Raw genomic sequence first — 24,817 nt, 5'->3', positions numbered from 1 at the left:
TCTGTGAAATGAGGATAATAATAGCTAGGCAATATCACTACCATTATGAAGATTAATCAAACTTAGCACGTTTACTTTCAATAAACTTAGTCAAGTTTGCTTCTCCTTTATGAGTGACTCAGATGAGTTCAAATGTCTAACCTGATCAACTTTACAATAGCAAAGGCTTAAATGAGCACACACTATCTTCCCCTCCCATCAAAACAAAAACCCCTCAAGGATATATATGAAATAATGTGTGCATCATTTATTTTTTTTAATTTATCTTTATTGTTGAAAGTATTACCGATATCCCCCTTTTTTCCCCATCCACCATGCACCCACCCCTCCCAGGCCTTCACCACACTATTGTCCATGTCCATTGGACTATGCATTTATGCATATAAGTTCCCCAGCCACCCTCAACTTCCCTCTGAAATGCATCAGTCTCTTCCATGCTTCTATGTCTCTAGAACTATTTTGTTTATCAGTATATTTTGTGCATTAGATTCCACATATGAGTGAGATCATGTGCTATTTATCTTTCTCTAACTGGCTTATTTTGCTTAGCATAATACTCTCTAGGTACCTACATGCTGTCTCAAATGGTAAGAGATCCTTCTTTTTTTTACAACTGAGTAGTATTCCATTGTGTAAATGTACCACGGCTTTTCTTTCCACTCATCCACTGATGGGCACTTGGGCTGTTTCCAGACCTTACTATTATGAATTGTGACACTATGAGCATAGGGGTGCATCTATTCTTTCTGATTGGTGTTTCAGGTTTCTTAGAACATATTCCTAGAAGTGGGATCACTGGGTCAAACGGGAGTTCCATTTTTAAATTTTTGAGGAAACTCCATACTGTTTTTGACAGTGGTTACACCAGCCTGCATTCCCACCAGCAGTGGACTAGGGTCCCCTTTTCTCCGCATCCTCACCAGCACTTGTCATTTGTTGTAAGCCTCTTCTTCCACTATAAGCCATCTTAACCATCTGGCAGAACTTGCCAGAAAGAACATACTTTGTTTGTCCACTAATGATTACTTTGATGCATGAGATACTTTAATTGCTTTTCCTGCCTCTCTGATTTTTATCTGGCATTTAGAGAGGAAAAATTATGGTCATCTCACAATAAAAAAAAAGGTTTTTTCAATTAAAACATAATAAAAAACTCTTTCCAGAATGGGTACCACAAAACAATGCTAAACCACTAATTTATCTGATAAGTCAGTGTATCTGTTTCAAATGTTAATTGCTAGAAAGAGTACTGTTTCTCACATCCCCAAGGAATGAAAGTGTGGACAGAAGGCCTTTGGGTTTTCCCCCATTTACTACTCTGTTGGACAGGAACAGGCACTTTGGCATCACTGAATGGGTTTCGTTAGCTACCCCTTCAATGACTGGGGCATGTGGAAGTAAACACACATGCTACATCAAAGAATAGTTTCAGAGCCCATTTTCCCAGTTGAGAAGGTGGGAAGGATGCCCAGAATCCATGCTCCAGGCAATAAGACTGGTGGCAGGCAACATTTCACTGCTCTTCAAGCATCTTTCCAGCTACAAGAGCACAAACTCCAATATACTTCTAGATCAAGATTACTGCCTAGTAAATAGCCAGATAGGTCTGAAATCCAGTAATGCTGATACTAGCACAGTGAAAATGAACTCATTTGGACTAATGGTCGGTGTCAGGGTAAATATCAACAATAATCCTTTAAACTTTTCAAAGCATTTCAATATACATTACCTCTTTTGATCCTCAAAAACTCGAGCAGGTTGGCAGGTCAGGTGTTATCTTGCACATAAGGAAACAAACTCAGACACTTCAAATTACTTACCATTTTTTACACAGCCAGTGTCAGAGCAGAAGTCAGAACCTATATTTGGTTCATGCTAAGGGCATCAATTAGTAAAGAATAAAAGAACATATTGGAAGCTAAAGGAAGATATTTTATACACTTGACTAAAGCTGTTTTAAAACCCCCATGAAAATGAAAAAATAGAATTAACAAAGTAGTAAAAGCAATTTATAACATATAAAATGAGTTAGCATCCTGAATACATAAAGAGCTCTTACAATCAATAAGGGCCTCTCAATAAGAAACAAAGAATAGCTAAAATTTTTAAATGAAGAAATAGCAATGAGAAAAAATACAAACTAAAAAAACAGAAATAACCAACAAATCTCCTTAGTAACCAAGGAATAATATTTTTTCACCCAAATTGGGGTTACTGTAAAATGGAAAATGGTCAGGAAAATGAACACTCATATATTGCTAGTGTGATTGAAAATAGATAAACTTTATGGAATTCAAATAGGCAGTAAGTATGAGAAACCTTAAAAACTGCATAGCCTTTGACCCAGCAATTTCAGTTGCAGGAATTTATCCTGAGGAAATAATTAAGAGTATGCATAAATATTTAGATACATGATTAATTTATTTATTTCATTGCAGTTTACTGAACATAACCTAAATTTCTAACAGTAGAGAGGGTTGAATTAATAACACCTGAGACAACCACATTACTAAGTACTAGGTGGCCTCTAAGTACTATTTTCTATTGTATTATAGAAAAGCATTATTGATATGGAAAATTGTGATAATATATTACATGAAAAGGCAGTATAACTAAATTTTGAAGAAATATACTCAAACGCCTATACATGTATAATACTGAACAAAAGTATACAAGGTAATACATCACAATGTTAATAGTAATTAGCCTCTGGGGGATAGAATGTGGGTCATTTTATTTTCCACTTCTTTTTTATTTAATTTTCTCTAATAAGCATATAGTACTAATTTGTATAGTACAAACTTACTTTAAAAAAAGAATATACTGAAACAAAGTGTGTTTTATCACTTTCAAGTCTTCACAGTAAGCAATAATCCTACACAATAAAAACGTAATATGCAAATCAACTGAACAGCAGAATGACCATCAAAACGACCAGTCACTATGATGAGCAATGACCACCAGGGGGCAGATGCTCAATGCAGGATCTGCCACCTGGTGGTCAGTGCACTCCCACAGGGGGAGCGCCGCTCAGCCAGAAGCTGGGCTCACAGCTGGTGAGCGCAGTGGCGGTGGCGGGAGCCTCTGTGGCAGCACTAAGGAGCAGCGAGCCGAGCGGCAAGGAGCAGCAAGCAGGTGGGCAGTAAGGAGCAAGGGGTCCCAGACTGTGAAAGGGCACAGGGCCAGGCTGAGGGACCCCACCCCCACTGCACAAATTTCGTGCACCGGGCCTCTAATAAGAGTATATTTGGAAAAGCTCACAAATGTCACCATACTCAGAATTCTTGACCACAAAGTTTAAATCCATAGCACTAAACTTTGTTCACAGTGTTCTATCAAGAGCCTAGATAAAGATGGAAGAAAAGACAATCAGCAAGTGAGGTAGTACTGAGGCCAGAAAAAGAGGCAGAAGCTTGGGGAAACATAAAACATTCCATATCAGTGGGCAAGCATCAACTCACTAGCTAGACTTTTAGGATCTTACAGCTTGAGTAGATTTTAAAATCTAGAAACAAGTGCTTTAGGCAACAGCTTATATCGTTGCTTTTCCATCTGGTCATAGTTGTAGGTTTTGCAAAGACAGTACAAAAATTAGAAATCTGTTCCTTTTTAAAAAAAAATTTAAATTCTTTATTGTTTAAAGTATACATGAGTCTCCTTTTACCCCACTGACTTCTCCGCGGCCGTTCCCACACCCCAACATATGCCCTCAACCCCCTACTGTCTGTGTCCAACAAATATACTCATATGCATGCATACAAGTCCTTTGGTTGATCTCTTACCCCTTCACCCCCTGCCTTCCCTCATAAGTTAGACAGTCTGTTGGATGCTTCTATGTCTCTGATTCTATTTTGGTTCATCAGTTTATGTTGTTCATTATATTCCACAAATGAGTGAGATCATGGGATATTTATCTTAATCTGACTGGCTTATTTCACTTAGCATAATGCTCAACAATTCCATCCATGGTAAGAGTTCCTTCTTTTTTACAGGAGCATAGTATTCCATTATGTAGCTGTACCTCAGTTTTCTAATCCACTCATCTGCTGAAGGGCACATAGGCTGTTTCCAGATCTTAGCTATTGTAAATTGTGCTGCTATGAACATAGGGGTGCATATATCTTTTCTGATTGGTGTTTCTGGTTTCTTGGTATATAGTCCTATAAGTGGGATCACTGGGTCAAACGGGAGTTCCATTTTTAATTTTTTGAGGTAACTCCATACTGTTTTCCACAGTGGTTGCACCAGTCTGCATTCCCACCAGCAGTGCACCAGGGTTCCTTTTTCTCCACATCCTCGCCAACACTTGTCATTTGTTGATTTGTTGATGATAGCCATTCTGACAGGTGTGAGATGATATCTCATTGTCATTTTGCTTTGCATCTCTCACATGACTAGTGACTTTGAGCATGTTTTCATATGTCTCTTGGCCTTCTGTATCTCTTTTGAAAAGTGTCTATTTAGGTCCTTTGCCCATTTTTTATTGGATTGTTTATCTTCCTTTTATTGTATGAGTTCCCTGTAAATTTTGGAGATTAAACCTTTATCAGAGATAACATTGGCAAATATGTTATCTCCTGTAGTGGGCTTTCTTGTTGTTTTGTTGATGGTTTCTTTTGCTGTGCAGAAGCTTTTTATTCTGATGTAGTAACATTTGTTTATTTTCCTCTTAGTTTCCATTGCCCTAGGAGCTGTATCAGTAAAGATATTGCTATGACAAATGTCTGATATTTTGCTGCCTATGAATTCTTCTAAGATTTTTATGGTTTCCCATCTAATATTTAAGTCCTTTATCCATTTTTAGTTTATTTTTGTGTATGGTGTAAGTTTGTGGTCTAGTTTCATATTTTTTTGCATGTATCTGTCCAATTTTCCCAATACCATTTACTGAAGAGATTCTCTTGACTCTATTGTATGCGCTTGCCTCATTTGTCAAATATTAATTGAGCATATCGGCTTGGGTTGATTTCTGGGTTCACTGTTCGGTTCCATTGGTCTATATGTCTATTCTTGTGCCAGTACCAAGCCGTTTTGAGGACAGTGGCTTTGTAATATAGCTTGGTATCTGGTATTGTGATCCTTCGAACTTTGTTCTTCTTTCTCAGGATTCCTGCAGCTAGTCAAGGTCTTTTTTTTTATTCAAGATGAATTTTTGGAGAGTTTGTTCTAGATCTTTGAAATATGCTGTTGGTATTTTAATGGGGAGTGCACTGAATCTATAGATTGCTTTGGGTAGTATGGACATTTTAATGAAGTTGGTTCTACCAATCCATGAACATGGTATATTCTTCCATTTGTTTATGTTTTCCTTTATCTCTTTTTTTCAGCGTCCTGTAATTTTCTGAGTATCAGTACTTTACCTCGTTGGTTAAGTTTATTCCTAGGTATTTTAATTTTTTGTTGCAATGGTAAATGGGATTGTTTGTTGTTGTTTTTTGTATTTTTATTATTATTATTATTATTATTATTATTTTGGTTTCTCTTTCTGTGAGTTCATTATTGCTGTGTAAAAAAAAAAAAGCCATAGATTTCTGGGTGTTAATTTTTTATCCTGCTACATTGCCAAATTCATTTACTAAATATAGTAGTTTTTAATTGTGTGTTTAGGGTTTTCTATGTACAATATCATGTCATCTGCGAATAATTACAATTTTACTTCTTTTCCAATTTGGATGCCTTTTATTTCTTCTTCTTGTCTAAACGCTATGGCTAGCACTTCCAGTACTATGTCGAACAGGATTGGTGAAAGTGTCTTGCTCCTGTTCTTAAGGGAAATGGTTTTAGTTTTTGCCCATTGAGTATGATGTTGGTTGTAGGTTTGTCATATAAGGCTTTTATTATGTTGAGGTATGATTCTTCTATTCCCTCTTTGCTGAGAGTTTCTATCAGGAAAGGGTGTTGGATTTTGTCAAATGCTTTTTCTGCATCAATTGATATGATTATGTGATTTTTACCTCTCAATTTGTTTATGTGAAGTATCACACTTATTAATTTGTGGATATTTTACCATCCTTGCATCCCTGGAATAAATCCCACTTGGTTATGGTGTATGATCTTTCTAAGGTAATGCTGGATCCGATTTACTATAATTTTTTGAGGATTTTAGCATCTATGTTCATCAGGGATATTGGCCTGTAATTCTCTTTCTTTGTAGTGTCTTTATCTGGTTTTGGGATTAGGGTAATGCTGGCTTCAAAGAAAGAGCTTGGAAGTGTGCCTTCCTCTTGAATTTTTTTGAATAGTCTTAGAAGGATAGGTTTTAGTTCTTCTTTGAATGGTTGGTAAAACTCTCCTGTGAAGCCATCTAGTCCAGGGCTTTTGTTTGCTGGTTTTTTTATTACTGTTTCAATTTCATCAGTAGTTATCAACGTATTCAGCTTTTTTAATTCTTCCTGATTGAGTTTTTGGAAACTTGTATTTTTCTAGGAATATGTCCATTTCTTCTAGGTTGCCCAGTTTGTTGGAGTAGAGTTGTTTGTAGTAATTTTTTGCAATCCTTCGTATTTCTTCTGTGGGGTCAGTTGTTATTTCACCTATTTCATTTCCGATTTGTTTATTTGGGTCATCTCTTTCTGTTTCTTGGTAAGCCTGGCTAGAGGTTCATCAATCTTGTTTATCCTTTCAAAGAACTAGCTCTTGGTTTTATTGATCTTTTGTATGGATTTTCTGGTCTCTATGTTGTTTATTTCCACTCTGATCTTTATTATTTCCTTCCTTCTGCTTACTCTAGGCCTTTCTTGTTGCTTTCCTTCTAATTCTTTAAGTTGCAGAGTTAGATAATTTATTACCATTTTTTCTTTTTTTTGAGGCAGGCCTGTAGAATTATGAACTTCCATCTCAGGACTGCTTTCACTGTGTCCCATAGATTTTGGATTGTTGCATTTTCATTGTCATTTGTTTCCAGGATGCTTTTTATTTCTTCTTTGATCTCTTTGGTAACACAATCATTGTTTAATAGCATGATATTTAGCCTCCGAGTATTTGATTTTATTGTTTTTATTGTAGTTGATTTCTAATTTTATGCCATTGTGATCTGAGATGTTTTATATGATTTCTATCTTCTTGAATTTGAAGAGACTTTGTGTCCTAATATGTAGTCTATCTTTGAAAATGTCCCATGTGCACTTGAGAAAAATGTATATTCTGTAGCTTTGGGGTGAAATGTTTTGAAGGTGTCAATTAAATCTATGTGATCTAGTGAGTCATTTAGGACTGCTGTTTCTTTGCTGATTTTTTGTTTAGAGGATTCATCAAGTGATGTCAGTGGGCTATTAAAGTCCCCTACTATGACTGTATTGCTATCGATCTCTCCCTTAATATTTTCCAGAAGTTTTTTTTATGTATTTGGGTGCTCCTGCATTGGGTACATACATGTTTATCAGAGTTATATGCTCTTGTTGAATTGCTCCCTTTAGTATTATGAAGTGCCCCACCTTATTTCATTTTTTAATTTTTTTATTGATTAAGTTATTACATATGTGTCCTTATCCCCACATTACCCCCCATCCCCCCACTCATGCCCTCACCCCCCTGTTGTCTGTGTCCATTGGTTAGGCCTATATGCTTGCATATAAGTCCTTTAGTTGATCTCTCCCCCTTACCCCCACCTTGTTATGTCCTTAAATTTGAGGTCTATTTTGTCAGATAGAAGTATTGCTACCCCAGATTTGTTTGTTTCTTTGTTTTTCATTTCTATTTGCCTCAAATTTTTTTCCATCCCTTCACTATCAGTCTGTGTGAGTCCTTTGTTCTGAGGTGGGGCTCTTATAGACAAAAAATATATGGGTCATGTTTTCTTATCCATTCAGCTACCCTATGTCTTTTGATTGAAGCATTTGATCCATTTATGCTTAAGATTATTATTGACTAGAGATCTGATACATGAAATTCGTGCATGGGTAGGGTCCCTAGGCCTTGCTGGCGATCAGGGCTGATCTGTGGGGTAATTGAGGGGCCCCTACTGGCACCTGCCTTGGCTGGTCTGACACCGCCTGCTTGCAGGCCCCACCCCCTACCACTTCCCTCTGCGGGGTGACTGGTGGGGAGATCTGGGGGCTCCCCACTGGCACCCACCTTGGCTGGCTGGCCTGGGGCCTGAAGGTTGGGAGCAGCTTCTGCATTGAGCGTCTACCACCTGGTGGTCAATGCATGCCATAGCGACAGGTCGTTCCACCAGTCATTCTGCCATTTGTCGATCTGTATATTAGGTTTTTATTATATAGGATAGGTACTTGTTTATTGCCATTTTTATTCTTTATGCCTGTGTTCCTTCTTCACTTTTTATTCTTCTTTTTACAGCAGTCCCTTTAGCATTTCTTGCATTGCTGGCTTGGTGGTAGTAAACTCACCTAGCCCTTTTTTGTCTGTGAAGCTCCTGATTTCCCCTTCAATTTTGAATGATAGGCTTGCTGGGTATAGTATTCTTGGATTCAGTCCCTTGCTTTGCATCCTTTGTATATTTCTTTCCATTTCCTTCTGGCCTGATGTGTTTTGGTTGAGAAATCAGTTGATAGTCTAATGAGAGTTCCCTTGTAGGTAACCTTCTGTCTCTGTCAGCCTTTAAGATTCTTACTTTGTTTGCCAATTTAATTATGATGTGTCTTGGTGTCGGTCTTTTGGGGTTCATCTTGTTTGGGACTCTATATGCCTCTTGGACTTATGTGGCTTTTTTCTTCCCAACATCAGGGAAGTTTTCTGTCATTATTTCTTCAAACAGATTTTCTATTCCTTGCTCCGCTTCCTTTTCTTCTGGCACGACTATTATGCTGATTTTTTTTGTTTCATGTTGTCCCAAAGCTGCTTTAGATTCTCCTGCTGCTTTTAAGTTTCCTTTCTAGTTGCTGCTGTGCTTGGGTGGTTTTTTCTACCTTGTCTTCTAACTCACAGATGCAGTTCTCAGCTTCTTCTAGACTACTGTTGAAACTTACCACTGTGTTCTTTATTGTGGTTGTACATTCTTCGTTTCCTCTTGATTCTTCTTCATTTCATCTTGATTCTTACACGTTGAATTTGTCTTCCATCCTTTTCAGTGTCTTTATGACCATTGCTCTGAATTCTTTCTCTGACAAATTGCTTACCTCTGTTTCATTTATATCCTTTTCTGGTGATTCATCCTTTTCTTGTGAATGGGGTTTGTGTCTTTTTTTCACCATTTTTGCTGTTCCTTTGTAATTGTTTCTACGTATCAGATCAAACTGCTATGCCACCCAGATTTTTGAATTTGTCTTACATAGTAGATATTTTGTGGGACCCAGTGGTGCAATCTCTCTGGTCTTCTGGGCTGGACAAACTAAGGATGCCTCCTACTTGGGATATTTGGGTTCTCTTGGTGTAGTTGGGTCTTGAGTGTTATTGTCCCATTCATGGATGGAGTCTTCTCTCAGGTTGTCTGGTTATGTGGCTCACTCTCTACCACGTTGACCAAATATCACAAAATACAACTGGACAAGACACAACACAAAAGGGGCAAAACACAAATGTACTCACAACACCGAAAACCCCAATGTAAGTGACCACCAGAGAAAGAGATTTAGGGGAGAGAAAAGAGGGTAAAAATGATATTGAGGCAAGAAAAAATGGTAAGAGAGAAAGGAAAAAGAAGAAAAGGAAGGAAAAGAGAAAGAGAGAGAGAGAGAGAGAACATCACAGAACAAACTGATAAACAAAAAAAAAATGCCAACAACGAACACCCAGAAAAGAGGGTGGGGGCAGAATCTGTAGAGGCCGAGCTTATATACAGAAAGTAAGGTTAAGGAATGTGATGAATATGGGGAGGACCTCAGTTCAGTATAGAGGAGGTAGAAGGAGGATGAGTGGATAAGAAGAAAATAAATAAAAAGAAGAAAAGAAATTAAAAATAAAATAACAATAAAAATAAAAGTAGAATGAAGAAGAAATGCAAAAAAAGAAACAAACCAAAAAAAAAGTAGGAAAGAAAGAAAATAAAGAAAAGTTAAATAAAAAATAAAAAAGTGAAGTGATATCCGTTTCAGCCAAGTTTTAATGCCCCATGAGGGCTGGTTTAAGATCCCACTCTTCTATACTGTCTGCCACTTCTCAGTTTCCTGTTAGGTAATCAGCACCACGTTGAAGTTCCAAGCAATCCACCACTCCTCTGTTTGTGTATATCTCCACAGCCTTGACTGCAAGTAGGCGAGACCAATCTGCCCACTTAGGCTGTCTGCCCACTGTCAATCTTAATCTCTTAAGTGGCTGTTTCTGACAGAGGTATAGTTAGGGAGGTTGCTGTATCACTTTCCAGTACTGAACGGCCTCTCTTCAGCCCAGTCTCTGAGGGCTTTTAGGGGCTATTCAGATTTTTTGTGTCCTTTGTACTACTCAGGGTGTAGTCTGGGTGTGGCTGTATTGGTTGCCTGGAGACTGATGGGAGGGGCTAGCTCTTTAGGAGAAAATGGCTGCTTAGGTTCTTAGTGTCAGGATTGTCCCAGTGACGGACTCTCGGTCACCTCTCCCTGACCTGCTCTTCTCCACAGCCTCTCCCCAGACTCCACAAGTCCACACCTCCACCTGCACCTCAGCCGCAGGTGAGTGTTTTTATTTGAAAGGTACTACGAACTGGGTTTAGTGAATAAAAGCAAAGGCCAAAAAGAGGGGAAACAACTGCACTACTGCAAGTTTCTCTCCCCTGGCACCATGCGGCTTGGGCAGTTCTTCAGGCTGCCCCCTCCAGGCTCAGCCTCTCCTGGCTGTGGACTTCGATCTAGAATCCCCTGCCTTCAGCAGCCCTGTGGACTTCCTTTTCACAGTCAGATGTTACGCCTGTTCCCCAAGGACGCGGACTTGGTGCTGTACAGCTTCCTTCTGACCCTCTCGGCTTGGAAGTCTTGAAGTTCTCTCCAGCCCAGATTCTCGATCTTGCTGTTCTCTGGGCGTCCTCTGCCCTTCCCAGCTGCGAATTGTCTCACCAGCTGTGTATACTTTGCCAATTCCAGGTCTATGTTATTCAATTTAGATGTTCCTTCTATCTTCTCCAAGATAAGGCTCAGGACACGTCTGCCTTTTTGGTCACCATTTTGTGTCTCCAGAAATCTTTCTACTGGTACTACTTATTTTAATGTGTGTGTGTGTGTGTGTGTGTGTGTGTGTGTGTGTGTGTGTTCACTGAAACATACACTGAGTGCCAACTATCTCATTGGGTATACAGTGGTGAGGTAGAATACACATAAGCCCTATCCTCAGAAATATCATTACCTAGTAAAGTAGGCCCATATTAATCAGATAACCATACATGTATTACTACAAATGTGATAAGTGCTAGAAAGAAAACACACAGTATCTCAGGAGAGGGAATACAATGGACCCTGATCTAATCTAATTATTTCATGTTACTTAATCGGATCCAGTACTAATGCTAAAAAACTTTAACTAAAAGAGGGAAGCATCATAAATAAACTAATTTCATTTCATCATTTTTGTTCTCCTTCCTTTCCTTTTCCAATGAAATCACAGTCTGCCATTGCTTGTTAGATCTAGAGGTTACTTTAACTCATTCTGACCACTTGGGGACCATTTAGAAAATGTATACTATTAGTCTTACATATACATACACATACACACACACACACACAAAGTAAAAACACAAAAATGTTACAAGCCATTGTCTCTGAATGATAGGATTATGAGTAGGTATATTAAAGCATTTTATATTAATTATAATTATATTAAAGCATTTTAAAATGTATATGCCAGACATATGACAGTCAATGCCACATAGCAAATCTATTATGTTTAATGTGCTTCATATGCTTACAAATGCATAAGAGGGAATTTAAAAAAACAATGGCTACTATGCATTTGTTTCCTACAGTCCAGCACAGAGCTGAGGTCTTCACACCCCACATTTGATTTAACCCTCTTTAATTAATGGCTCAGAGAAAAGTGACTTGCCCTTGGTCACAAAGAGAGGGAGTAGAGAGTTGGAAATTAGACTCCAGTCTTCCTGAAGCCAGAGCCCATGCCCTTCACACTATGCCCCTCTGTTTCTTCCCTGGGTGTTATGCCCTTTCAAAGGAAAGACTGAGTGAGAAGCTGTAAGGCTAGCCAGGGAGTCCAGAAAGACTCATATCTAGTAGGCAATTAATAATGTTTAGATTTTAATTTAATTTAGAAAAAGAAGTGAACTAATTTACCTAACTCCCTCACCTGCCCTTCTCCTTGATCAAGAGTCACATCTGTCTAGAGAATACACAAAGGCAATCTCCTCTAAGAACCTTTACCCTCTAGTTGGAATTAATCTTTTCCAATCCCACATTCCCATAGAGAGGCGGATTTCCTGTGAAGATAATGAAATTTAAGCTACAGGGACCCGCACTTGCAATTCTCCTACTAAAAGAGCCACAGGCATTTTGTATTTTTAATTTTTAATTATTTTTCTTAAAGAGGACCCCCTAACTGTATAAGCTTTGAGCCCTCCATGAAACCTGGATCTACCCCTACTCACAATAGAAAACTGCTAAAATTATTCTTACAGCGTTTTTCTTAGAATGCTTTGTACTCAAGTTATTCATGTATAAAAGTTTTAGTTACTGAAATTCGAGCTACTTGGAGGTAGGCATGAGGTAGCTTTTATCTTTAAATCCCCCACAATACCTGCCTTTAGATATGCTAGGTACTTGTTCAGCAAATATGGGTTGTTGTTGTTTTTATGAAATACCATAGAATTTCCTTGCAAGAAAGCAAGCTAGAATTGTGGAGATGGCCCATGACCATGAAACAACATACACAGAGGCTGTATAACAAACGTCATCTAGGGGCACAGGCTCTGGAGCTGTACTTGCTAGGTTCTATTCCTATGTCTCCCATTTTTTGGCTGTGTGTCATTAGACAAGTTACTTAATTAAGCTATCTAGGCGTCCACTTCCTCAGCAGTAAAATAAGGCTAATAACAGTACCAAAGTCAGGGTTGTTGTGAGGTTTAAATGAGACAATATAAGTAAAACACTTTTGAACAGGAAATTTTTTATTCATCTCTCACTGACTTAGTACATATTGAGAGAGGAGTTTTCTGATTCTCACCCGAAGCCCTCAACTTTCTCTTCTCCACACTAGCCCCACGTCTCCTACCTATATCCACCCAGATTCATTCAAACCTAGTCCTCTTAATAATGACCCTCCATTGCTCAGCTGGGAAGTAAAGGCAGAGACTAAAAGCATGAAACCCAGATCTGTCTTTGCTGGTAGTCTAGATATGAGCTGATGGAGGTTGGAATGAAAATCAGAGACAGAACTACAAGGCATCAGCATGTGATCAATGAGACCCAGAGATGGAATGTAGAAAAAAGATGTGAGGAAGTATAAAGGAAGATACAAGACCTGATGACTGAAAGATGGAATGAGAGAAAAGGAGGAGTACAGGTGTGTACCCAGCCCTTGGAGGCATCCCACAGTCAATAGAAGGAAAGGTCTTTTAAATGTCTATGTTATTACTTCCAGCTTAGAGGAAAATTGTTTTTACCTCCACTCTACTGACAGAATTCAAATCTCTCAAACATATGCTTCATTACTCCGATATCAGGTATTGCAGCTCAGTGAGATAGAAAGAGAAGGAGGAACATATGTTTTCAGAAAATAAACAAATCCCAGCGTGGGAGGGGTGGGAAGAAATCACTCTAGGTAAAAGTGGTATTTTTCCTGGAAGTGTCTAGAGGGCAGGGACAATGTCCTTTAATTTACTTTCTTGGGATAACTAGTGAGAAGGTAGGCAGGGATGATAGCAGTTGCAGGTTGTGAGTTCTAAGTCCCATTGAATCAAGTGGCATGGGCTGGGGTAAAGAGTTAATCTGCATTATCTCTGTACCTCATATTGGCTCCAGAACAGTCTCTGTTGCACACTGAGTCATTTTTCCAAACCCTTTTTATTAAACAGTTTTCAGTCTAATGACTGACTTTTCTAAATTAATAGGGAGCACAGGAAAGGTTTACAACTCCCCAGTCTCTAGCTCTGCTAAAACCACAGAATTTTGAAACCGAATTGAATCCAAAAGTTCTTAGTTTATAACTGAAATGAATTTAAACACCCAGTTTCCAATTGTTTTCCCAATAGCACTAATAGTTAAACAATCACATTTTTTAAAAACTTTGTAACCAAAATATCTGAGTCAGGGCCATAAAAGTACCCTAGTTAAAGCCAGCATCTTCTGGGATCTGATGAGAAACTCACCCTTTTATAATGGGATTACTAGAGCTTTGCTTATACAGATGAGTGGTTTGATTAATAATTTACATTTTCAAGGATATATAACCTCACTCATGGTTATGGTTTGCATTTCTGAAATTCTTCTATTCAGTTTAATGTTATTATATTTAGCCCTGGTAAATGAATTAAATTCTTAATTATGTATCAATGTAATTATTCTCTCCCATATATTATTTTCTAAGAAGAAAAGGTTGTGACAGAATGGTGAGCAGTTTGAGTCAGGGATTCAGAGCTGGAGCATGGGCAGGAGAACTGTCAAACTAGTCAAAGGGAAAAAATTGTGAAATGGAAAAAAAATTGCTCAGTACTCACTTAGAAACCCCACTATATTATAAAAACTAAATTAACAAAGGATTGAATCTCAAAAAAACATGTTTATCAACATTCAGGCAATTATTTAGTTACATATTAACTATGAAGGAAAAAATCTTTGTTTGAATAATATCCCTAAACAGTTATTTCAAGCAGAAATGACTGGATAAATTGCTCTCAGCTGATGGAAAAGGGTGTTCAAACCAAGGTCAATTTTATTTAAGGTGAGTGGGAGAGACAGGATCTGACAGAAAGAAAAAAGTGTATGAACTGTCAAGAGCAGATGGAAATGGAAAATTAGGGAGGGGAGAAACAGAAGAAGCACAGAAACATTATCCCCCACCCCATTCAGAGATTTTTTTCATCTCCTCCACAGAAAGCAAGAAGAAAGCCTTCCAACACTCAGTGAAGCTCAACTGAAGATCTCTAAATTTTGACTTCTCTTTTCCTTCTCTCTACCATGATAGTATGGACCAGAAAATGTAATTAAAATACAGCCTGAGCACAACTCCTTTCTGATGTAACTCCTTGTTTGTGTGTAAAATATACCAGACAGGAGCCAGAAGAGCAGCTGAAAAAGGATTTGACCTGGCACTATTGACATTTCAAATAGCACAGCTTTACATCCAAGAATGCACAATGTAAACCCCCTTTTCAAAGGGTCCTTTGCCTCAGTGCTCTCCCACCTGTGCACTGTTTGAATATCATCTGTATGTGGCAAGAGTTGTTGAATTACATCATGAACTCCAGCTTTGTTTGAGTTAATGTCTGTGACAGTAATGCCTCATTTATCTGGCACCACTGGGTTGAAGCAGTCTACACAAATGAGCTGTCTATATAATAATGCATGTATATTGTGTTTTATAGTTTTCAAGACACTTTCACATACATTATCTCTAGTCTGTGAGGTAAACAGGACTATCATTATCATCCCCATTTTGCAGATAAGAAAACTGAGGCTATTCACATCTAAATAATGACTCAAAGTCATAAAACTTATAAATACAGAATGAGAATTATAACTTAGATTTTCTGACTCCAAATCCAGTGTTTCTTTCAATGCCTTTAAGCAACAAAAATTATTTTAGCCATTTAAAATTGAAATATTAAGAAAAAATGAAAATATTTTTATCTTTCCTTATTGATTCATAAACATCACTATGAATATCAGTTGTTGGATCGACTATAATACAGGGTCTACTGAGGCATGTAGAGATATACCCCTCTACTAAAAGCCCTCAATTGCCACATTCAGTGAGTTCTTGAGTCCACTTTTATGTCTGCCACCCTGTCACTCGTAACTTCTTGCTAGTTATACGTACCTCCCTCTAGCAGTTATTTTATAACCCTTCTATTTAACTGCTTATTTACTACTGGATAGAAAACTAGAAAATCAAACTTGTAAAGACTATGCATAAATTTAGAACATTAGTAGCCTCTGAACAAGGTCCCAAGGAGCTCTCAGATGAATCAACTGAATAAGCGTGAGCTCCTTGGCATTTAGGTGCACAGGTATGATTTCTGCTTAACCACTATTTCACCTCTCTGATGAAGAGAGTTCAAGGTGTAGGATAGGCAACTTCCAGAAAAGCAAAGTGTTACTGCATTCTAAAGAGTTTATTCTCACTCAAAGTCAGTGGCACCTTGGGGAAGACTGGAATCATCCAACATACAGAAAAAACTAGACATACCCCAAATATTTCCTGATAGCACAAAGTTAAAAGCTATCATAAAATTCTACAAAGAAAACAGAACTCAATGCTTGAAGGTATAGAAGAGGTAAAGATGCAATGAAAAATTCAGAATTTTGTCCCATTTTCCTTCTCAAGGACCACAAATCCTACAACTTCTTAATTTTATTTAACTTCAAGCACACTGAGAACAAGGAAAATATTGTCACATGATGGTTTGAAAGAAGCTGTGGCATCAATGACTTTCTTCATCTGTAAAATGGAAATAATTGCCCTGACCGGTTTGGCTCAGTGGATAGAGCGTCGGCCTGCAGACTGAAAGGTCCCAGGTTTGATTCTGGCCAGGGGCATGTACCTTGGTTGCGGGCACATCCCCAGTAGGAGGTGTGCAGGAGGCAGCTGATCGATGTTTCTCTCTCATCGATGTTTCTAACTCTCTATCCCTCTCCCTTCCTCTCTGTGAAAAATCAATAAAATATATTTTTTTTAAAATGGAGATAATTATCATATGAACCTCTTAGGGCTTCTGAGAAAATTAAATGAGATAATTATGTAAAAGTAAATATCAAATAGTAGGCACCTAATAAATTGCCACTAATGTTATCATTATCATCATAATTATTATTAGGTAGGGGAGAAAAAAAAGAGAAGAAAACCTACTTTTAGCAGAGTTTTTCAAAAAGAATTAATTAAGCAGAAACAAAAAACGACTGTGCTGCCCCATTTTACTAAGTACATCTAAGTAAATTAAATTTAGGAAACGAGGCAATGCAAAGATTGAAAATAAAGTACAACTTTCTTTAATGCTTCAATCATTATGAAAACAACATTAGCAATACAGCACTCCAACCACTGTAGCAAAGAGCCCCAGGCTCATTTATGAGGGCAAAGGCTTCCTGCAAATGAAGACATAAAATCCAAATCAAGGCAATAAGGATTGCTCGAGGAACCGTGCACATATTTGCAGAGAGCACTCACTGCTTAAATACCCCCAAAGTGGAATCCTAAATAGATTGTGGATCTAGGCCAAGATCAGGATGAGCTTTCTTCAACTTCATGTGGTGGAGAGAATAGCTCACATCTAATTTCATATGCATGAAGTATTGGAGCAATTTTCTCAATAATTTGATCTACCAGAGTCTTGGGGAGGAAATATATTTTAGGAAAAAAATAACTGTACCCCCCCCATTTATCATCTTGTAGAGGTCTCTGATTTTAGTTTTGTCTTCCCAAATGTTTGTCATACAAAGGATTGTGGGGGCAATGTCTCTACAAATATGACATCATTGTCTTGAGGTCTGGCATCAGAGTCTATCTTTTTCCTATGGAGTTTATTTTTTTCTAAAAGTGAAGCAGTGAGCCCTGACTAGTTTGGCTTAGTGATAGAGTGTCGGCCTGCGGACTGAATGGTCCCGGGTTCGATTCCAGTCAAGGGCATGTACTGGTTGTGGGCACATCCCCAGTGGGGGTATGCAGAAGGCAGCTGATTGATGTTTCTCTCTCTCATTGATGTTTCTAACTCTCTGTCCCTCTCCCTTCCTCTCTGTAAAAAACACACAAATAAAATATATTTTTAAAAAATAAAATAAAAGTGAAGCAGTGAAAGAGAATGAAACAAGATAAAGAATAAGTACATAGCATAGTGACAAGGAAGAAGGCAACACAATGAGCTCAGACATCATCTAGTTGTTTCTATGTGGCCTTCTGTCTGTCCACACAACTTGAATAATTTAAGGTGATTTAAAAAATATATGTACCGTGTGTGTGTGTGTGTGTGTGTGTGTGTGTGTGTGTGTGTGAGAGAGAGAGAGAGAGAGAGAGAGAGAGAGAGAGAGAACTAGTAGGTGCTGCCCCCCATTTCCACCATCTGTTTACATGACTAATGTTCAAAATCCATGCTATAGCAGCCATATCTATAAATTAATCCAATCAAAATCTTGTAAGAACTTCCTTTCTCACCTAGTCTTGTGCTGTTCCAGGCCTGGAAAACAATGTGCAAAATGCAGGACTGGACAGAGTTGCTTACACCCAAAGCCTTCAGATGGACAGTCATGTCAACTACTCTGCATGCTAGAATACCAGTGTGATCACTCTATCAAACCCCTCCAGGCAGGCAATAGTAGTAAGATATCTGTGGGCCTGGTTATTCTTGGAATTAAACAAATCATAAATACTCCATTCTGAAAAAGCACCTTAACACCCCAAAAAGTAAGATTCAGCTCTCTTCTTGAACCCAATTCTCATGTCACATCACTCCTTATCACCCCCATTTTCAGCCAGCAGATCAGCTCCAAAGCCAATCTAAGAAGTACATGAATGGTACATGTATTTTTTAAAATCACCTTAAATTATTCATTCTATTGTCAAATTGTTAGTCTCAACAAATTCTTCACAAGAGTCTGACTGCTAAATAGGTTAAAAAATACTTCAAGCTGATATATTGTACTTCATATAATCAACCCAACATCCCTTGAAGTTTTGACCCAAGAAACTGTTGTGAATGTATGCTTTATTAGCTAATTTGAATAATTTTCTAAGCTAATTCTAAGAATTTCATTATAACATACAAAATAAGCTATAATCAACCCACCTTACAATTCAAAGAGGTTAATTTTAATAAAGGTACCATAACTCTAAAGATTTGGAATATGAAGTAGTCAGAATTATTATTTTTTCTATACAACCCTAATTCTTTCTTTGTGGGGCAAGAAAAAGGCAGCTGATTGCATCTGCTTAAGAAAAACTAAAAGAAAGCCCCAATATCCATAATTAATTTTCCCTCACAGGAGACAGCATACTGAGGTAGTTAAAAGTATAGACTTTAAAAACCAAGCTGCCTGTTTTCAAATCCTGCTTTCACCTCTTATTAGTTGTGTGACCTTGGGCAAGTTACTTAGCCATTCTGTGCCTTGGATTTTTATCCATAAAATGGAGATAATAATAATAATAAGAAGAAGAAGAATACTTCCATTACAGGATTATTTTGAGGATTAAATGAATTAATATATGTAAAGCACTTATAAGATTCCTAGCATATAATGGTATATACATGCTTGCTATTACCAATACTGTCACCCCTATCATTACCATCCCTAGCTGGGTCTTTGAATCAAAGGAGGTGCTCCCCATCCTGCCACTCCTACAAGTTAGCAAAGAGAAATGCAATTTTCTACATATCTAGCAATGCCACAACAGATTATTTTACAGTCTTACACAGGTATAGTAAGAACTGAAACTTACAAGAGAGAAGTGAAAACCACTCACACAAATGAGAAAATGTAGAGCCATCAAACCAGTTTCCCTCTTTTAAATGGAAATGGTCCCAGTGGTCAGAAGGAGTTTGTGTATGTTTCAGAACTGTCTAACTCATGCCTGGAGAAAACTAGTATTTAAGAAAACTATTTTTGTTCTTTAAGCAAGTCTTACAGGGTATTTGAAAGAAAATATCATTTACTCTTTCTAAAGGGATTTATAACCTTTTACAAACAGATGAACAGTATGTCCTTGGATTTTTTTGACAATACCCACCTTTCCATAGATTGGAATGAAACTTCTTTAAAAAACGTGTTTTGCTTAAACAGAATTTCTTACTGGGAGGTTTTTATATCAAACATTAATGCTATAATGGTAATTTATAAATTATATTTAGCTTTTGAAAGCCAAGTACCCACATAATGATACCTCTGAGCACATTTAAAATAATCCCCAGAACTCACCTTGGAAAACTGCAGCATTCTGAATAATTAGGAACTTGAGCTCCATACTTGCAGACTGAAGCAGTTGTTCCATGTTCAATCGTGCTGTTAGTTGGTATTTTTCTTCCATCTTTCTTGAGCAGCATGTTGGGCCCTTGGGGAGACATACTTGCAAATCTGATCCTGAAACAAACAAGTTTTTCATGTTTCAGTAAGCAGAATATCACATACACACACTCACACACAGAAAAGAGGCAAAGAGGCCAAAACAATGCATTTCTTTTAAAATACAGTAAAATGTTGATTATTCAAAATTAGTGTTTATCTTAACTAATCCCTTTCTCCCCATTATCCTTATGACTGATTCTTTTTGAATAACTATTAGAATTAATTGCCTACGTTTGACTCATAAATTCTGCATAAGTTAATTTATAGCACCAAGTATACACCATTGAACACCGATATTTAATGTCTGTTAAAAGATTAATCTACACCCCTACAATTTATTTTTCCTGATTATAATTTACAAATGAGAACATAACCAAGAAGTAATTTTCAAAATTCCAGTTATGATTTCCTAATGAAATGCATGTCTGGTCAACCCAATGTTGCTTTTTTGGGGGGGATAAATGAATAAAACAGCAGTATCATACCAAAGCTTTGTTGGTGTTATTATTTTAACTAAATATCCCAAGAAACTAGAAACGCCAATCAGAAAGGATATACGCACCCCTGTGTTCATAGCAGCACAATTCACCATAGCTAAGATTTGGAAATAGCCTAAGTGCCCATCAGCAGATGAGTGGATTAGAAAACTGGTACATCTACACAATGGAATACTACGCTGCAGTAAAAAAGAAGGAATTCTTACCATTTGCAACAGCATGGATGGAACTGGAAAGCATTATGCTAAGTGAAATAAGCCAATCAGAGAAATATAAATGTCACATGATCTCACTCATTTATGGAATATAATGAACATAAACTGAAGAACAAAAACAGATCCAGAGACAGAGAAGCATCAATCAGACAATCAAACCTCAGAGGGAAGGTAGGGAAGGGCGGGGGTATGGGGGAGAGATCAACCAAAGGACTTGCATGCATGCATATAAGCCTAACCAATGGACACAGACACCAGAGGGGTGAGGGCATGAATGGGGGGGCTTAGGGGGGTAATGGGGGGATAGGACACATATGTAATACCTTAATCAATAAAGAAATTTAAAAAAAAAGAAATCCTATAGCAAAAAAAAAAAAAAAGATCCGAGGCAAGAATCACAGAGGAAACACCCAGAGTACAATATTAACATTCAGGCAATCACCAAATTCCTTGGGACAAAATTTTAGTTCTATCACAAATGCAGAACTCTTGTTCCTTTGAACTCCTGAGCTATTTCACTACTTCCTCCATTATGATGCAGAATGCTTTTTATTTTTGCATTTCCATAAAGATTTGCCAAATCAGAACCTATTCTGAGTCTTCGTCCAATGTGACAATTATCCTATCTAATAATAGACAAAGATGGTAATTGACCGTACCCTTCACTACGCCTCCCATCGGCTAATCAGCACGATATGCAAATTAGCCGCCAACAAAGATGGCGGCTAATTTGCATACTGCAGGCAGGGCGGGACAGCGCAAGCCACCATCCAGGCCCTGTGTGCAGCCCTGCCCCCAGCCGGGACCCTCATATGCCGCCTAAGCCCCGCGCCGCCTAAGCCCCGCCCCCAGCTGGGACCCCCATGTGCCGCCCAAGCCCTGCACCCAGCCGGGACCCCCGTGTGCCGCCTATGCCCCGCCGCCAGCTGGGACCCCATGGCAATCCAAGAGCAGGAAAGTGCTGCCGTGGCGATCCAGGGATCGGTGAGCAGGAAAGTGCGGCCTGTAGGCAGCACCCAGCAAGGCCTGCTCCTGGGTCACGGTGGGGATCCCAGAGCAGGAAAGTGCGGCCTGCAGGCAGCCCCCAGGTGGGCCTGGTTCTGGGTCACCATGGCGATCCCAGAGCAGGAAAGTGTGGCCTTTAGGCAGCACCCAGGAGGGCCTGCCCCCGGGTCTCTGTGGCGCTCCGGTGATCCGTGAGCAGGAAAGTGCGGCCTGCAGGCAGCACCCCACCCTGGCCACAGCTAAAGGGAGAGTACAGCACGCAGTGGAGGCCAGGAGCCTGAGAGATCAACACAGAGGGGCGCCTACTCCAAGCCTCCACTGTGTGGCTGGGGGCAGGCCCCCAGCAAACACACACACACACACATGGAGCACTTGCTCTGAGCCTCCTACGCAGCTGGGGGCAGCCCCCAGCAGAGGGACACACACACACTGAGTGGCCAGATTATTATGACCACCTGACGTTTGTAGGCAAATTAGCTATAATTTGGCACTGAAGTTGCTAGAGGGCCAGACCATTATTAATTAGGGAAGCAGGTTATTTACCATTAGGGTAGAAGTGATTTTTTTCTGAAGATATGGGTAAACAACACAATTTAACAGCCTAAACAGGCAGTTGGACATCCCTCTCACAATCCAGGCTGGCTCCCAACTGCTGGCTCCCAACCACTCGCCTGCCTGCCTGCCCGATTGCCCCCAACTGCCCTCCCCTGCCAGCCGGATCACCCCCTAACTGCTCCCCTGCCAGCCTGATCGATGCATAACAGTTCCCCTGCCAGCCCGATTGCCCCCAACTGCCCTCCCCTGCTGGCCCAGTTGCCCCCAACTGTCCTCCCCTGCCAGCCTGGTCACCCCTAACTGCCCTCCCCTGCAGGCTATCTTGTGGCGGCCATCTTGTGGCCACATGGGGGCAGCCATCTTGTGTGTTTGAGTGATGGTCAATTTGGATACTGGTCATGACTGATTAGCATATCAGGGCTAATTAGCATATCCCTCTCTTATTGTGTTGGAGTGATGGTCAATTTGCATAATGGTCATGACTAATTAGCATATCTGGGCTAATTAGTATATCCCTTTCTTATTATATAGGACAGTGATGGCGAACCTATGACACACGAACTCATTTTTTTTGGTTGATTTTTCTTTGTTAAATGGCATTTAAATATATAAAATAAATATCAAAAATATAAATCTTTGTTTTACTATGGTTGCAAAGATCAAAAAATTTCTATATGTGACACGGCACCAGAGTTATGTTAGGGTTTTTCAAAATGCTGACACGCTGAGTTCGAAAGGTTCGCCATCACTGATATAGGATTACTGTTGACAGTATTACAAATGTCTTTCATTTTCCCAACCTTTGCCCCTCTCCACCCAGCCCCTACCCACTCCCCCTCACAGGTCTTCACTACCATATTGTCTGTGTCCATGGGCTATGCATATAAGTATATAAATTCTTTGGCTTATCTCGCCTCGTCCTCCCACCCCTACATTGAGTGTGTTAGTCTGTTCCATGCCTCCATGCTTCAATGTGACTTTTTATAACATCCTTCAGTTGACCAATCTCTACTTCTTAAAACACTCTCTTTCTTCCTTGTTTTAATGAATCTACCCCCCTCCCCTCCACACACAAACACACATGCACCTACTGCTATGGCCATTTTTATCTGTCTTTTCTTGCTTCCTCTTCTCCTGCCTATCACTTAGACTCTCTGCCTCATTCTCCATCTCCTTTTGGATGATCTTATTTAAACCCATATAATTGCTAAACTTCCTGATCCAGCCCTCACCTCTTTTCTAAGATCCAAAATCCCACACTTCAACTACTTTATGGGAATCTCAGATTTAGCATGCCCAAAACTGAATTCAATACATCTCATAAACACACACACACACACACACACACACACACACACACACACACACACACAGTTCTATCTTCTGTAACTCTGTTATCTCAGTTAATGATCATCATCCATCAAGTTTCCCAGTGATAGAAATCTTTGTCATTCTCAGCTCTTTACTGGTGACTAAACAAACTTCTGAAGCCATGGAAGTCATCAGCATATGAATGAAAACTGAAGCCATGGGAGTAAATGAAAGTCATTCATTAAATATTAATTGAGCACCTATGTGTCAAGCACTGTGGCTATAGCAGTATACAAAGTCCCTCCCCTTGAGGACCTTAAATTATGGGAGACAACAAACTATGGTGATAAGTACTACAGGAAAAATAAAACTAAGTAAGGAAGGGAAAACCAACTGTGAGATTTTATATATATATGTAATTCTACTCAGTCATGAAAGGGAATAAAGTATTGGTACATGTTACCACATGGATGAATTTCAAAAAGATTACACTAAGTGAAAGAAGCCAAATTTTTTTTAAATTAGATACTCTATGATTCCATTATATAAATATCTAGGAAACGAAAATTAATTTATAGTGACAGCAGTTAAGTGATTATTAGGAGGTGGGGGACAGGGAGGGTTGAGAGTGAGGAAATTTTGGAGAATGATGGATTTGTTCATTATTTTGATTGTGGTGATTGGTTCATGGCTGTATACATATGTTAAATTTATCAGATTATACCCTTAAAATGTGTGCAATTTATTGCACCAATTATACCTCAATGAAGCTGTCAATTTTTTAATGTTTAAAAAAATAAGCAAGGAATATAGGGAATGTGGTGGTTGTGGGGATGATTCTATTTATATAGAGTAATCAAGGAAGGCTTCTTTTTTTTTTCTTTATTGGTTAAGGTATTACATATGCCTCCTTTCCCCCTCATTGCCCACTCCAGCACATGCCCTCAACCCCTTGTATCTGTGTCCATTAGTTATGTTTCTATCCATACATACAACTCCTTTGGTTGATCTCTACCCCCTCCACCCACCCTCCCCTGCCTTCCCTCTGAGGTTTACGGTCTGCTAGATGCTTCTCTGTCTCTGTATTTTTGTTCATCACTTTATGTTGTTCATTATATTCCACAAATGAGATCATGTGATATTTATCTTTCTC

The 24,817-nt window shown here is 38.8% G+C and overlaps 1 protein-coding gene across 1 annotated transcript in view; it reads right to left on the bottom strand.

Annotated features, from left to right (window-relative positions):
- Positions 1 to 24,817, bottom strand: part of GPC3 (glypican 3) — a 404,846-nt gene that overhangs the window by 344,997 nt on the left and 35,032 nt on the right. The window contains exon 2 of the mRNA XM_006082075.3: positions 19,935 to 20,096. Coding sequence (XP_006082137.1) covers positions 19,935 to 20,096 — 162 coding nt within the window. The remainder of the gene's footprint in view (positions 1 to 19,934; positions 20,097 to 24,817) is intronic.

The sequence above is a fragment of the Myotis lucifugus genome, unplaced genomic scaffold (assembly GCF_000147115.1).
Source record: "Myotis lucifugus unplaced genomic scaffold, Myoluc2.0 scaffold_2, whole genome shotgun sequence".
NCBI lineage: Eukaryota > Metazoa > Chordata > Mammalia > Chiroptera > Vespertilionidae > Myotis > Myotis lucifugus.
This window is presented reverse-complemented; position numbering and strand designations above follow the sequence as displayed.